Source organism: Siphateles boraxobius, unplaced genomic scaffold, assembly GCF_051911475.1.
Source record: "Siphateles boraxobius isolate OS27281-9 unplaced genomic scaffold, OSU_SipBor_1 8, whole genome shotgun sequence".
NCBI classification, from domain to species: Eukaryota; Metazoa; Chordata; class Actinopteri; order Cypriniformes; family Leuciscidae; genus Siphateles; species Siphateles boraxobius.
In genome coordinates, this window is record NW_027509208.1 from 34,917,501 (window position 1) to 34,931,943 (window position 14,443).

The window sequence follows — 14,443 nt, forward strand, 5'->3', positions numbered from 1 at the left end:
ACTACAGTGGAGGCGTTTCAGGAGTTTAGAAACACTGACACTAATAGAGAGAAGAACTGGAACTTTACAGAGCTTTTTCATTAAAAAAAGAAAAGTACAGTGTTTGTGTTGCTTAATTTGGTGCACTGCTGGTACGGTTTACGTGTTGCTGTTGTCATTGATATGTGTGTGCATGTGTCCTGCAGGTGTGATCATGGACATGTTTCAGGCACCCACCCTCCTCCAGGAGACCATGTTCAACAGCGTCGTTCAGCCGGAGGACAGTTTCGAGAAGAGCTGCAGAATCGGTACGTCCTGCTCTGAACACACACACACACACTCTCCACATCTCTAACTCATGTAATGCTGTTTCAGATCATTGTCATGTCTCTTTAGCAGCATCATACAGTAAACCGCTTCCACGTGTCCAGTGTAATGATGGCAATCGTCAGAGCTGTGTGTAGAATATCAGTTGTTAAATATATCCTAAGTTCGTTGGAGTTGCAGAAACTTGATGGCATGTCTGATTAAAACACAGGACAAATACCAGTCCTTTGCTCTGTTTTATTTTAAGTTCAGGATGATTAAGTCTTGGATAATTCACATGACTTGAAGTTCATAGGTTGACATGGAGCTGATTCACACGTTGTAAATGGACAGGTGTTAAAGGATGGACAGGATGAACAGAATGTACAAGATGGTCTTAAGTCACTACAAACAATACAATAAAGGAAATCAAACTCATGTAATTCGTCAAACATATCAACAACATATTTATACTTAATCCAAACAATTCGAATAAACAAATCCAAACAATACAATTAGCAAAACAAACTTACTTAACACATCCTAAGGAAAGGACTCAAAGGACATGGTTGGGTGTCCATTCAAACACCCACACCTCACCAATGCAAAGGAAGGAAATGAGGTCTACTTATAGACCTCGACCAAGGGGTGTATGGGTAATGTAGTGTAGTTTGCTTGGAATTGTGGGATATGTAGTACAAATAAATTTATGGAAAAAAAAGGGAAAGAAATTCAAGAAAAAGGGCCAAATTCAGTCATTGGACTGATGTAAATAGATAATTTTGGATTTGAGAGATATTTGTTAGTGTTTGATCGATTCATTCGATCAAGAAGCAAACCATACGGACATCTCAAATCCCAACTATATATATTTGCCCAGCCACGTGACAACTGCGCTTGATATTTTAAAAAGCTTAGTGGATCAAAATCCCAATCATAGTTGTTTGTTATCTTGTTAAGTAAATCATGTTCTGACTATTCCTGTCATATTTAGTTAATTAAAACATGAATACATCAATTTGTTTCTATGCAAATTGTCCAAAAAAAGTCCAAACTCCTCTTTTCACTTTGTTTTGATGTCATTGTGTTTATGGCTAATTTCTTTGACATCAGTCATAAAGATGTGGTTGAAGTGACGAAAAAATAATTCTGTGTGTGTGTGTATTTGTGTCTGTGTTCTAGGATCTTCTGAATTAAATGTAATTTGGCCAAGATTAAATAAGGATTTGATCATGCTTGTAAAGTGCAACAGCACTAATCGTCTGGCCATTGGAAATAACTAGCTAATAACTAATCTAATTTTAAAATAAATTGTATCGAGTGTGAAAAGTAGCCCTGTGTTTGCATTGAAGAACAGTGCTCTGATTTGTGTTGTTCAGGTAGCGCCCCCTCGTGTGTTACAGTAGCCGGCACCACTCCATTCATGATTTACCAGGACCGAGAGGAGCAGGAGAACGCAGGGTGAGTCACTCATTCAGTAATATCACTCTCTCTCACTCACGGAGAGAGAGAGATCTCACTCACTCACACACGGAGAGAGAGATCTCACTCACTCACACACGGAGAGAGAGATCTCACTCACTCACTCACACACGGAGAGAGAGATCTCACTCACTCACTCACTCACTCATGGAGAGAGAGATCTAAATGTGTTCTGTCCTTCAGTTCTGATCAGGCCCGAAGCGAACCAGCCGTGACCCGAGCGCTGACGGAAATCCCACCGTCCAAAGCCAACGTGAGTATTGCTAGTGGTTTCCATATACCGGTGCCTATTTTTATGGGAATTTTGGGACATTGCATAATAAACACTGAATAGAAACTCCCAATATGCGGCTGCATTTTGAAACTGCACATTGAGCTCATGCACTCAGTTGAGGTGGATAAATGTTTTATCAGATAACAAGACATGCACATAAAATAAGATGGAAACGCATTTACTGAATAAATCTCTCGATGCCTAACAAAAAACTTAGCGTCAGCTGTGATTGGATTACTGGAGTAACCAGTGGACCAATGGCATCGCAGCGTCTCACATGTTGGTTAGGTATTTCTGAAATGCCATAGTCAAAGTGTGTGATCAGAATGATGTGGTTTAATTCCCTCCAGAAGCGTCTCACACGAGTGTGCTACCAAACACCAGCATCCGAACGTGCTAGAGAACATGACAGCGTTTATTGAGTTTGATCTGAAGCTCTGAGACACACTCGTTTATGATGGAGGGAAAAACAGCCACATTACAGAAAGTGATTATTTTGTTCTCTTTAACGCATGGGATGGAAACGCTGCTTTATTTCTCAAATGTTTTTTTGCGATTACTCCAATTTTGTGCACAAGTTAAATTCACAACTTTGGATATTAACACAGAGGCCAGTTCTCCCCCTGATATCTCCCAGTCTGTGTTTGTCTTTATCAGGACACTCCCGTCAGCACTGAGTTCATGCCGGATGAGAGCGCCGTGTGGGGAGCGAGGAACGTTTCGGTCGGCGCGTGTCCCAACCACTCGTGTGACTTCTCCCGCTCCGCCCACCTGGTGTCCACACCCCTCCACCCTCATGCGCCGTACGCTTGGGACGTGCAGCAGGGACCAGGTACTCCAGCGCAGGACGTCACGCATCACTGGCTGTCTGCTGCTCTTGCGTTCATCTTGATCTGATATGTGTCTTCTTTCAGAGGAACACGCAGTGGTCCGGGCCGGCAGCGGGTCGGAGGAAAATCCATATGTGCGGCAGCCCACTAAACTCAGGTATGGCACCGCTGCTCTTCAGCAGTTCAGCTCTGTGCACCGATGTGCATATATATATATGCTGTGAGGTAGTTAATCTGGTTTATTTTTTTTTCTATATTTGTATATTTTTTTCAATTGTGTGAATATATACTTATAAGGAACAAAAGAAATGAACTAGATTAAGTACCTCACAGCTTATATAAAGTAGTCAACATTTGAAGTGAAAGTTCAAAAAAGTTCATCAAAGTTGAACTTGTATATATTACAAAATTTGGATTTCATACATTCATTTGTGAAGACAAAAAAAATCGGGTCATCCAGCATCTCCTCCCGTCCTCTTTCATCCTCATCACCAATGTATTTTAGTTGGACAGATCAGTACATTAAAAAATGTAGGATGTTGGAAAATAACATTGTCTTTTCTGTTAACCAAATACTTTTTAATCTTTGTTCATTTGCATTGAAGCAATAGCAATCACCTCATTATCTGTTGTGTAGTGACGTTTGTTCAAGTAAGCCAGATATGAACAGATTCTGCGCAATACGCTGTAATGATGAGTTGAGTATTTGTGCTAAATCTGCGCAGATTTGATTTACACAAACTGTCCCAGCAAAGTGAGTAAATATAAGTAACCCGCCAAATTGGCTCGTGATTTGACAGCGTTTCCCGCCTAATCTTGGTTTATTCTAATCCCGGTCTGTGAAACCAGTTCTAGAAGTTTGATATGAACTCAATAGATGTGGTCTTTGTCTCCGTTCTCACTGCTGTGTGTGGTTTGTCTGCAGCCCCATCATGGAGCAGAGCCCGCTGGAGAAGCCGTCACAGCTGGACATCACCGGGGCTCAGGGCACGATCGTGGGCGAGGGCGTGTCGCTGGCTCCGACTCCAGGGCTCTCTCTGGCCCAGAGCAGCTGTAGCAGCAGACACCCGCAGGACGAGTCCATGAGCAGACCGAGCTGGAGCGTCTACCAGAGCCCGGAGACAGACCCAGTAAGTGCTGTTCTTCTGCCCGTCACGAGCCCGAAAGCTGCCGCGGGACTAAGCTGGTTCCAGGTGGACGGCTCGACCCACGCAGCAGAACCGGATCTCGATGTCATGATGAGTCCGGCTCCGGTGACCGCCTGGACCGTCTACCAGAGCCCGGAGAAAGCCCCCAAAGCAGACCTCCTGTGGGCTTCGGAACGGAATCTGGACATGCCGGAGGAAGGGGACATTCTGCTTCCCAAAAAATCCTTCCAGCAGCGGAAATCAGGAGTGAAAGCACTTCAGATGTTGCATGAATCTCTTTTAATGAGTCCAAAACAGTCCCCTAAGAAGGAGTCCATGAGCCCAGACTGGTTCAGCGCTGACGGCCCTCAGCGGACCCCAGAACCAGATCTGGAGGCCATGACCAGCCCATCGCAGAGCTGCAGGAAAACCAGTGCTCCCATGAGCCCCATGGACACATCCAAACCAGGTATTCGTTTCATTTATGTAGTGCCTTTCCGTAGCTCAAGGTCGCTTTACATTGTACATTGCATTTACACACATTACAAACACATAAGGACACATATAGTCACATTATCCAAAGTACATGTTATATAGATATGCTTTAGCTGAGTCTAAGGTTGACGTAGATGAGATATTACGAAGTGTAAAGGGTAGTGAATTGCATAATTTAGGAGCATTGACACACTAAATGCCACTGAATATATATATATATATATATATAGAATCCTAACAGCATAATAATGCAAGTAGGCCTATACACTTTCAAATGACAACCTTTTAATTCTTTAGATTAATAGTAAATAAACATTTTGTTACAAAAAAGTGCACCTGCAAAATGCACAAAAGGTACTTATGGAGATTTTCCATTTATAGATTTTTCCCTGACCACCTTTTCTCAGTAAAGTAAGGGTGCACACTATTGCTGAAAACACAAACCCTACTTAGAAGTCAGATGTCTGTAAGAACAAAGGCACATATGTCTCAACTTGCCATATCTGCTGATAAAACTGTTTTTCGAGAGGCATGTTTTTTAAAAGTTGAACTTTTAACTTGAGCGCCACATGTGTTATGCATGAGATGCTGCAAAAGAAGTGCAATGGTCAAACATGTCTCTTTACATAGAAAACAGTGGAAAAACAGTGCAGTGGAATGCAGAAAACGCATTCTCTGTGAAAATGAACTAGACAATCTCAACGGCTGCGTCTCTTGTGAAACGGCATTTACACTCGCCATCTGCGTTGTGAGATTTATATGCTCACCGGAACAGGGGATTGGGGCTTTAAAATCGAGTCCATTAGGACTTATTTTTCCAAACTGCCTGTAGTTGTCAGGAAAACACTATAACGCCTCAAATGGTGTCTTTTTTTTTCACTCTGTGTGTGAAGGAACTGCCCGAGAACCACTCGCCTCCGTCACGGAAAACAAACAAGATGACAGCACAATCGAGGAACATGTTGGAGACATTTATTATCATGTAAACATAATGGGCGATATATTGCATCACAAAAAATGATTGAGGTCATGTACATATATTGTGCGATTTATTGATTATAGCGACAGGCCTAGCCACAGGTAGCCAGCCAAGCCACGGTGTGACTAATTTTATTTCACGGTAACGATATATTTCACGATATAGTTATTTATATATGTAGTTATTCTCGAAAAACGAACAAAAAGGGCTTTGTATAATAAATAAACCCAAATACTTTAGTAGGCCTGTCCGATAACCAATAAATCAATTAATCGCAGGATAAAAAAAATTAGTTCGATAATTTTTCCGGCCGCGATAATTACCATTTTAATGCTTGTTTGTTTTCCTCGTCTCTCTCTCGCTCTACCAAAGAGACTGGATGACAATATCAATGCTGACCGCCACACATTGATTTTCGAATGTTTTTTAAATGTTTTTTTTTTTTTTGCTGACCCTACCGGTATGTACAATCGTATTTGATTGCAGAGCGCCGTAGCGCAAGCACTACCACTAGCGCTCTCTCACACTCATATGAGGCGCCGTCTAGGGCTTAAATTAAACTTCATTTACGCACACATATATGAAACACTTGAGCACATATGAAACACTTGTATACACATATATTAAACAGTCAAACATACATGTATACTGCTGAATGCTCAAATATGAAATGCACAACGACAAACCTAAAGTCGCTCACACACATACACGCAAACTCTACACACACGAGATGCGCGCACACAAACTCCACGCACATAGCCTACTCATATGAGACACGAGTGGCCCACGAGAGATGCGCGCACACACACACAAACTCGCGCACACTCATATGAGGCGCGCGCCCTCACACACAAACTCTCAACGCACATACTCATATGAGACGCGAGCGCACATACTTATATGAGACGCGAGCACACACGCACACAAACTAGCGCAGTAAGCGCACATACTCATATGAGACGCGAGTGGCACACGAGAGACGCGCGCGCACACAAACTCGCGCACACTCATATGAGACGCGCGCTCACACACAAACTCTCCACGCACATACTCATATGAGACGCGAGCGCACACGCACACAAACTCTCAGCGCACATACTTATATGAGACACGAGCGCACACAAACTAGCGCACATACTCATATGAGACGCATGCTCACACAGTACATGATGCATATGATTCTCAGTGTGAACGGAAGTCACACATTGGTAAGTGCATTTTTGTTAACAGACAGAGTCCATTGCTTTTATTGTTTTTGGTTGTTTTGTTCATTTAAATAGTCTTCAGAAATAAAAGTTGATTGATCTTTGAAAAGGTATACCTGCATTATAATGCCATTATCATTATTTTAGATGAAAATGGTCTCAGAATAACAATATTATCGTTTATTATCAATATTATCGTTCATCGCAATTATTTATTGGACAATTATTCGTCCAGCAAAATGTGTTGTCGTGACAGGCCTAAACTTTAGAAATGAAAAGTATTTCACCTTGTTTGATTTAGATTTTTCTTTTATTTAGTAAATTATTTCTTTGGTAAACTATTTTGATAGCTAAATAATAGTAAACAAAACGCACTCATCAACTTTTAGATGAACTGCCCCCAACTGATGGATATTAAATACAAATCATCGGTGCAATTCAACGTTAAATAAAGTGTTGCTGAATAATTTTTGCTTTATTTCATCAATTATAATATCTGAATAATTTATATTGAACTATTCTATATTCATAATAAATTAGTTACTTCCTTTTAATTTTGTAGGATATTAGTAATACTAGTTGTTTACATGTGTTCCCCGGTACATTTTTCCCATGTCTGCTTATTATACTGTGTTTTTAAGGGGCTTGTTTTGCTCTTTTTGTGATATCTGGCAACCTGTCACCTTGAGCTTTTCATCAAGTTCAGAAGTGACTAGAAGGAGAGCAGCAGTATGAAAACCGAACATGAGCTACTGTTAGTGTTGACTAAGTTTAAATTATACACACCTTGTAACTGTCATTATTTTACCATAGCCCGGTGAACACTGACACACCGCGCTCCCTCTCAGTGTGTGTGCACGCTCGCGTCTTTTGCATAAGTAAAATGTGTTCATTTGAGTGTCAAGTTGTAATCTCACATCCTATCAAAGGAAGATTTTATCAGCTGGTTCAGTGGCCAATTGTTTGGAGTTAGAAATGTATAAGTAATTTTGCCTCATATACAGGATTATACATTCGCTTTAACAAGTGGTTTGTTCATTACTACGGCAACCGCTTGCGTGTCATGCTGAATGCGGTTTTCGTGTTTAAAAAGTAACTATACATAAGAGACGGAAAGATGCAGATAACATTATTTAGGGTTATTTCTATTCGTTACGATATTGATATATGAACTGATGTTGTCCAGTAAGCTTCATGCTTTCTCCGTTGGGAACGTGCACTCCTCTAAACTGTAGCCTACGGGTGCTGCACTGCTATAGTGACTGCTGCTCATTTCCCCCCGAAATTATCACGTTAACAACAACCCTTTAGAAAACGTAATTCCGTTGTGGATCCTCTTGATCTGCTTTCTCTGTTTCTTTGACAAATCTCAGTGTCTCAGTCTCACGCACGCTGCACGTGAGTTAACCACGCCTACTTATTTACATATCACGGTATAAACACGGAATAAAAAAAATCTGTTACGGTTGACATTTTCTACCTCGGTAATGATATATATACTGTCATACCGCCCAGCCCTAGTGTGTATAATGCTCGTGTGTGTTTCTGCAGCCTGTGTTCAGCTGGTGCCGGACCCCTGGGACGAGGAGCTGATCGTGTCTCTGCTGTCTAACCTGCAGCCTCCTCTCTCCTCACACCCCAAGCTCACCGTCTGGAGCTGCCGGCTGCCCACCATCACCCCCAAGATGACCGTCCAGATCGGTAATCTACAGCGCGTGCACCTGACGAGCTTTATCCCTGCAGTAGACACGCCTCATCTTCAGGCGCTGTAACTTCAGCGTGTGCGGTTCTCCCAAACATGAACAGATGTCGTCATTTACACACACTCAAGTCGTTCCAAACCCATAAGAATTTTGTTTATCTTCGAAACACATAAAGGTGTATGTTTAATAAAATAGGGTTCGTACATGGTGCTTAAAGTACTTGAATTTGACTTTTGGAAATTGAAAACATAAAAATGGCTGTTTTCAAGGGAAGTACTTGATAAGTGCTCGAATTATTGAAAGGCACTATATGCGAAAAATATTTTTAATTTTATTGATAAAACAATCTTTTCACACAAAATGAAAGGGGCTATGTGTAGTTTTTAGCGGCCTCAAGCGGTGATGTTTCAGATTGCAACCAATTTTTACAAGAGCGCTCGTGCGTGTGCCCGAACTCAAGAGCGAGCACGCATGGTACCGGCCACACTGACACTTTCAGCACACCGGAGAATCACAATACGGATGAAAGCCAACTCCGGGTCTGTTTTTATACCTATATATATACCTATACCTAAAACAAAGCAGAGGTTTCTCCATAATTCAAACGCTCTGCCGATGTTGATCCGATTCACGTTTGGCCTGACGAGCTTCAGCAGATACTTTTTTTTAAATATTTATGCAGAGTTTGTGTTGGAGTCTGTGTTGTGCTGGAGGCAGGTTGTTTTTTGGTGTTATCAGACTCCATGTAGTTAGCTGCAGTGCCGTCGCATAGACTGTATATAGAAAGGAGAGAGGCTCGGGAAACGCGCATGTATGTCACATTCCAATGGATTTCGCGGTAAATCCGACTCGGAGCCTTCCCATAGAAATAGGAATACTAGCCTTCAGAGGTAATAGCAAAACCGACAAGTGGATCATTGTAATGTGTGATTACAACCCCTTCACACACAGGCAATAAAAAAAGGATTCATTTTAGAAGAACAGCTACATATAGCACATTTAACTCTGCAATCCCGCTGATATAGATGGAGGCATTTCACATAGATATTTATATGAGCAATATCACACTCATAGCCAAGTATATGATACGGCTTTTATTCAAGTCAATCATATATTCATGGGAGAAAAAATCAGTTTGAATAAGGAAAGCGATATCTTTGTCATAGTATCTTTTCAAAGGTTAAAGTTACCGCAGTCATTGCATGTGCTGCACTTTATTTGTACCATTTTGTTTTATTAGTTTATTTTTTATCTATCGGTTTACCTTTTTTAGAATTTAAAAGATAATAAAGATATTGTTTGATAAATGAGATCTCTGATTGAAGTCCTTGGAAAAAAAACAAAGTAGTGCTTGAAAAAGTTCTGGAATTAGATTTTACAGTATCTGTACAAACCCTGATGAAAGGAGAGATATCTGTCCCTCCAATGACGGCTACGCAACTACCACTTTGACGCTTCAAAAAGTTCATAGATTGTAAAACTAATCCATATGATTCAAGTGGTTTAGTCCAAGTTTTCTGAAGAGACATGATCGCTTTATATGCTGAACAGATTGAATTTAGGCTTTTATTCATACATAAACGTTGATCAGCGAACATGAGCAGAAACGAACCGTCCGTGCTTTGAGCTTGTGAGGCTTGTTCTCTCATGTCAAACGTGCTGCGTCACACATGAGAACGCACCTCGCTCTCCTCAGTCAGTCCTGCTGTACAGAGGTCATCACGTGATGGTTCAGGTTCTGTGTTGAGCAGATGTGATTGTGTGTTCATGTGTCCTCAGCTGGAGACTCGCTGCGAGTGGACTGTGTTCTCGGACAGGGAGCGTTCGCCACAGTCTACCAGGCCACCAACCTCATGACCACACGCAAACTCATCCTCAAGGTGACGAGTACACACACACATCTGATACAGAGATATTAGGGATGCGTTTGCATGACAATCACACGTCACTCTCAAAGTTTTGAGTCTTAAGTGTTTCACTTTTCAACAGAATCAACCTGCAAATTTTTAGCGGCTTTGCAAATGAGAAAGTGTGTTAAAGGGATAGTTCACCCATGAAATGTGAAAATTAGCCCATAATTTACTCACCCTGAAGCCGTCCTAGGTGTGTATGACATTCTTCTTTCAGACGAATATAAGTTCAAAATAATTCCTTCGTTAATAATTTGTTAAACAGAACTTTATTATATTAAATATTAATCAAATGATTCACACCTTCACAAATTCCACACGCCCAACCCCAAATCCACACATTTACACCCCATACAAAATTATATATTTTTATTATATATTATATATATATTATAGTAACTAATAACATAACCGCCTCTGGTTCAGGCCGGTCCAACACGTGCCTTCAGTCGTGGGAAATACTTCTCAATACTCTTCTGGATTGAAGCAGCAAACGTTCAGTGTAAGAGTAAAAAAATGACATGCAATTATTTATAATAAGTTTATTTGATTCACAGCTGCTGCATAGTGTTTTGAGCTCGACAACCTAACTGCATTTTACCACAAACTTGCGACCAGTTAACTTTCTAAAGAAGGCGCAATCGCTTGTTTGCTAAGGGTCGGGAGTCCAACATTAACACACTGACAACATTGTTTTCAGAATATAAAATATTTTTATAGCACTTTTTTAATGTGTGAGGGTGTAAAGGTGTTCACGAGATACCAACCTTTCGTGAACTTGTGAATTTCGCCAGCTGTCTTCTCTGCACCAAATAGGCCGTGTGACAGAGACGGAGGGAGAGCAGGGAAGGGAAATGCAGCTAAACGAATAAGCTGCGTGTTTTAAATGGTGTAAAAAAAAAAAAAAGAATAACGAAACGCAATGTGGCAGCCGGTGTTGATTTTGTGGCACACCGCCACAAATTAGTCTGTATGAGAAACCCTGCAAGTCAACTTGCGCCACAAGAGAAACCCTCGAACTTGACGCACAACGTAAGGGTGAACGCTGTTTCCTAGCCCTGTGTTTGAACCGCGAGAGGCTCAAAGCTTACGCTACTCCTACATCTACGTCACACATCGTCAAGTGTTACTCTTGTGGCGTAAGTCAACTTGTGTACGGCCGTCTACCGGAAGCTAGTTATTTTAGTCGATAAAGTTTTAAATATGGATATTTTTCTTACACAAACGCATCGCTTCACTTCAGAAGACATTTATTAATCCGCCAGAGCAGTTTTTGGATGCGCTTTGTTGGACTTCCAAAAAAATATACCCATTCACTCTCATTTTAAAGCTTGGAAGAGCCAGGACATTTTATAATATAACTCTGATTGTATTCGTCTGAAAGAAGAATGTCATGCACACCTAGGATGGCCTTAGGGTGAGTAAATCATATAAAGATAGTGATGCACATTACACTGACCCTAATGTGCTACAGTGGGAGAAACTGAGCCAATAGCGGCTTTGTCTTGAGATGGACATGTCCAATAGCTTGTGTTTCTCACAGGTGCAGAAGCCAGCGAACCCGTGGGAGTTTTACGTGGACAGCCAGCTGAACGCCCGTCTGCAGCCCAGCGTACGCCACCTCTTCAACACCATATACTCCGCTCATCTCTTCAGCAACGGCAGCGTCTTGATCGGAGAGCTGCACAACTGTGGCACACTACTGGTATGGCTCAGCCAATCACTTCAGTCGTCCTCAAACATGAAGGCCAGGTCTTCATCTCTGATTTGACTGGCCAGAAACAAACGATTTTGTCCATAAACACAAAATGGTGTATTCATGTAACGTGTTGTTATAGCCGAGTGGAAAGTGGGAGAGAGAGAAGCTTTGTCCCAATTCGCATACTATCCATACTAAATGGTATTCGCAATTAGAATTAGTGTGTCTCAAAATGTAGTGTTGAAATGAGTATTCCAAAGATACCCGGATGTCTTCTTTTAAAGGGTTGAGTGATTAATAATCAGTAGCCTATCTAACCTGGCAAAAATATATTAAATGTTTTAAATGTTATCCACATTATATTTTATCTAAAACCGCATTGTGAACTTTTATAACCATGCGTTTGTTAAATTAACTTAAGTGCATCATTATGCAAACATGAGGAGTCTCCGAATGAAAGTCCCATGGCTGGCAGAACAAAGTGCGACTACATTTCTCTCCGAAACTTAAGGAAATTTATTTGAATGTGGTGGATTTTAACTGAGAAGATGATTGACAGGCCAGTTTAAACATTGACAGATTGCACGTAACAGTGTGCATACTCTTCTGCTTCACACTCACAATTATGTACTTTTTCCTCTGTAAAACAGTACATACTTTTAGGGCATAGTATAAGTAGGTGAATTGTGACGCAGCAAGAGGTATTTTTACGGTATTTATAGAAAAATATAATATAAAAAATGACAAAAGCACATGGCAAATTTACTAAAGTAAATTTTTTTTTTTAAAAACTGAAAATATAGCAGCCAAGTGAGTAAATACAATAATACTATATAAATAATACTAAAATAACACTGACTGTTAGAAGCGATGTGTCTGTTTTACCTTATACAAATGTACACTATTTCTATTTCAGATAAATGCTGTACTTTTGAACTTTCTATTCATCAAAGAAACCTTCAAATCATCATATTAGAATGATTTCTGAAGGATCACTAGGCTTGCATTTCGGGCGCAGGATTGTGCACAATTCTAATACTTCCCGCAGATCTCCCACTAATAATGCTGGAAATTCCCGCTACCATTGATTCACTTTAGCATCTAGGTTGTATTAGTAAATAAATCCCCACCGATTATAAAATCAACTCAGTATTTTTAAAACTATCTGCGAGATGCAATTTCACTAAAGCGTGAGTGATTCAGCGGTGCTGGACAACATCCAGGAGTCGGGACATGAGGGATTTGTTACTTGCACAATCTGGCCAGCATTGCATTGACTAAAATCGCTTGAATGTTTAAACTGATAAGACTTAAAGATGCGAAAATGATAAACTTTAAACTCTTCAGTGCTCAGGCGCTCTCTGAGAGATGTTTTCTATGCGCACATACATAAAAAAGCCGCCTCAAAAACAGCTCGCCAGCAACAAAAGTTAATTTTTGGTCAATTTTGGTGAGTATACTCTAACACAGTCGGTTATGTCTTTATACGGTCCCATGCGTTTTATGCTTATTAATGAACACAGGATCCGTGCACTAGCTCTTAAAGTGACTGCAGCCATATGTGTCTGTCATTCATTTGGTTGTCAAAACAATAAAAGATAGCTTTAAGTTTAAGGAATCAGGATTAATAGCCCATTTACTTAATTTAGTCAGGACTAAAATACTACCCAGTGTTATCCATTTGATTACTTTATTCAGTATCTGTATTTCTGAATACTAGTGTTAGACCTATTAAAAAACATTCCTCTTTATTTGTATGTTTGTTCTATTGTATTTATTTGTGCTAATTTGTTTTCTATTTAATTAAATTAAATCAAGCTTCCTTGTGCTGTGTAAATTCTTAACAAGAATTCTTTACCGCATTGTAAAAAAACAATGAGCGCAAACATTTAGGCGAGATAAATTTTTTTTTTCCCCCTTCAAATAAAAAAAATCCCCCCACAAGAATCACCTAAGGGGGGATTTCCCCCCCCCCCCCCCACTTTTCAAAATGAAATTCAGGCTCTGGATCATGTGACACTGAAACTGGAGTAATGATGCTGAAAATTCAGCTTTGATCACAGGAATAAATTACACTTTACTAAATATTCACATAGAAAACACAGTAAAACAGTGGAATATTATTAACATGTAAAAAGCTATTTCTGATCAAATAAATGCAGCCTTGGTGAGCAGAAGAGACTTTCAAACACATAATAAATCGTACTGTACCAAACTTTTGAACAGCAGGGTATATCATTTTATTAAAAAATGTTAATGAATAATTAATTGATGAATGTTTTGTGTTCCAGAGCGCTATAAACCTGTACAAGAGTCGCAGTGAGAAGGTGCTGCCACAGCCTCTGGTTCTCTACTTCACCGTCTGCATCCTCCACATGGTCCAGCAGCTCCACCAGGCCCACATCATACACGCTGACATCAAGCCCGACAACTTCATGCTGGGAGAGAGGTGTG

At 40.5% G+C, this 14,443-nt stretch overlaps 1 protein-coding gene across 2 annotated transcripts in view; it reads left to right on the forward strand.

Annotated features, from left to right (window-relative positions):
* Positions 1–14,443, forward strand: part of bub1 (BUB1 mitotic checkpoint serine/threonine kinase) — a 48,380-nt gene that overhangs the window by 15,397 nt on the left and 18,540 nt on the right. Inside the window, exons 13-22 of one of the 2 annotated variants that reach the window (XM_077220329.1) lie at positions 186–287; positions 1,689–1,746; positions 1,951–2,020; positions 2,699–2,873; positions 2,956–3,028; positions 3,797–4,467; positions 8,229–8,378; positions 10,160–10,260; positions 11,834–11,995; positions 14,281–14,438. In XM_077220329.1, the coding sequence (XP_077076444.1) occupies positions 186–287; positions 1,689–1,746; positions 1,951–2,020; positions 2,699–2,873; positions 2,956–3,028; positions 3,797–4,467; positions 8,229–8,378; positions 10,160–10,260; positions 11,834–11,995; positions 14,281–14,438 (1,720 nt within the window). Of the gene's footprint in view, positions 1–185; positions 288–1,664; positions 1,747–1,950; positions 2,021–2,698; positions 2,874–2,955; positions 3,029–3,796; positions 4,468–8,228; positions 8,379–10,159; positions 10,261–11,833; positions 11,996–14,280; positions 14,439–14,443 lie in introns of both variants that reach the window. The other variant, XM_077220328.1, reaches the window with a different exon arrangement.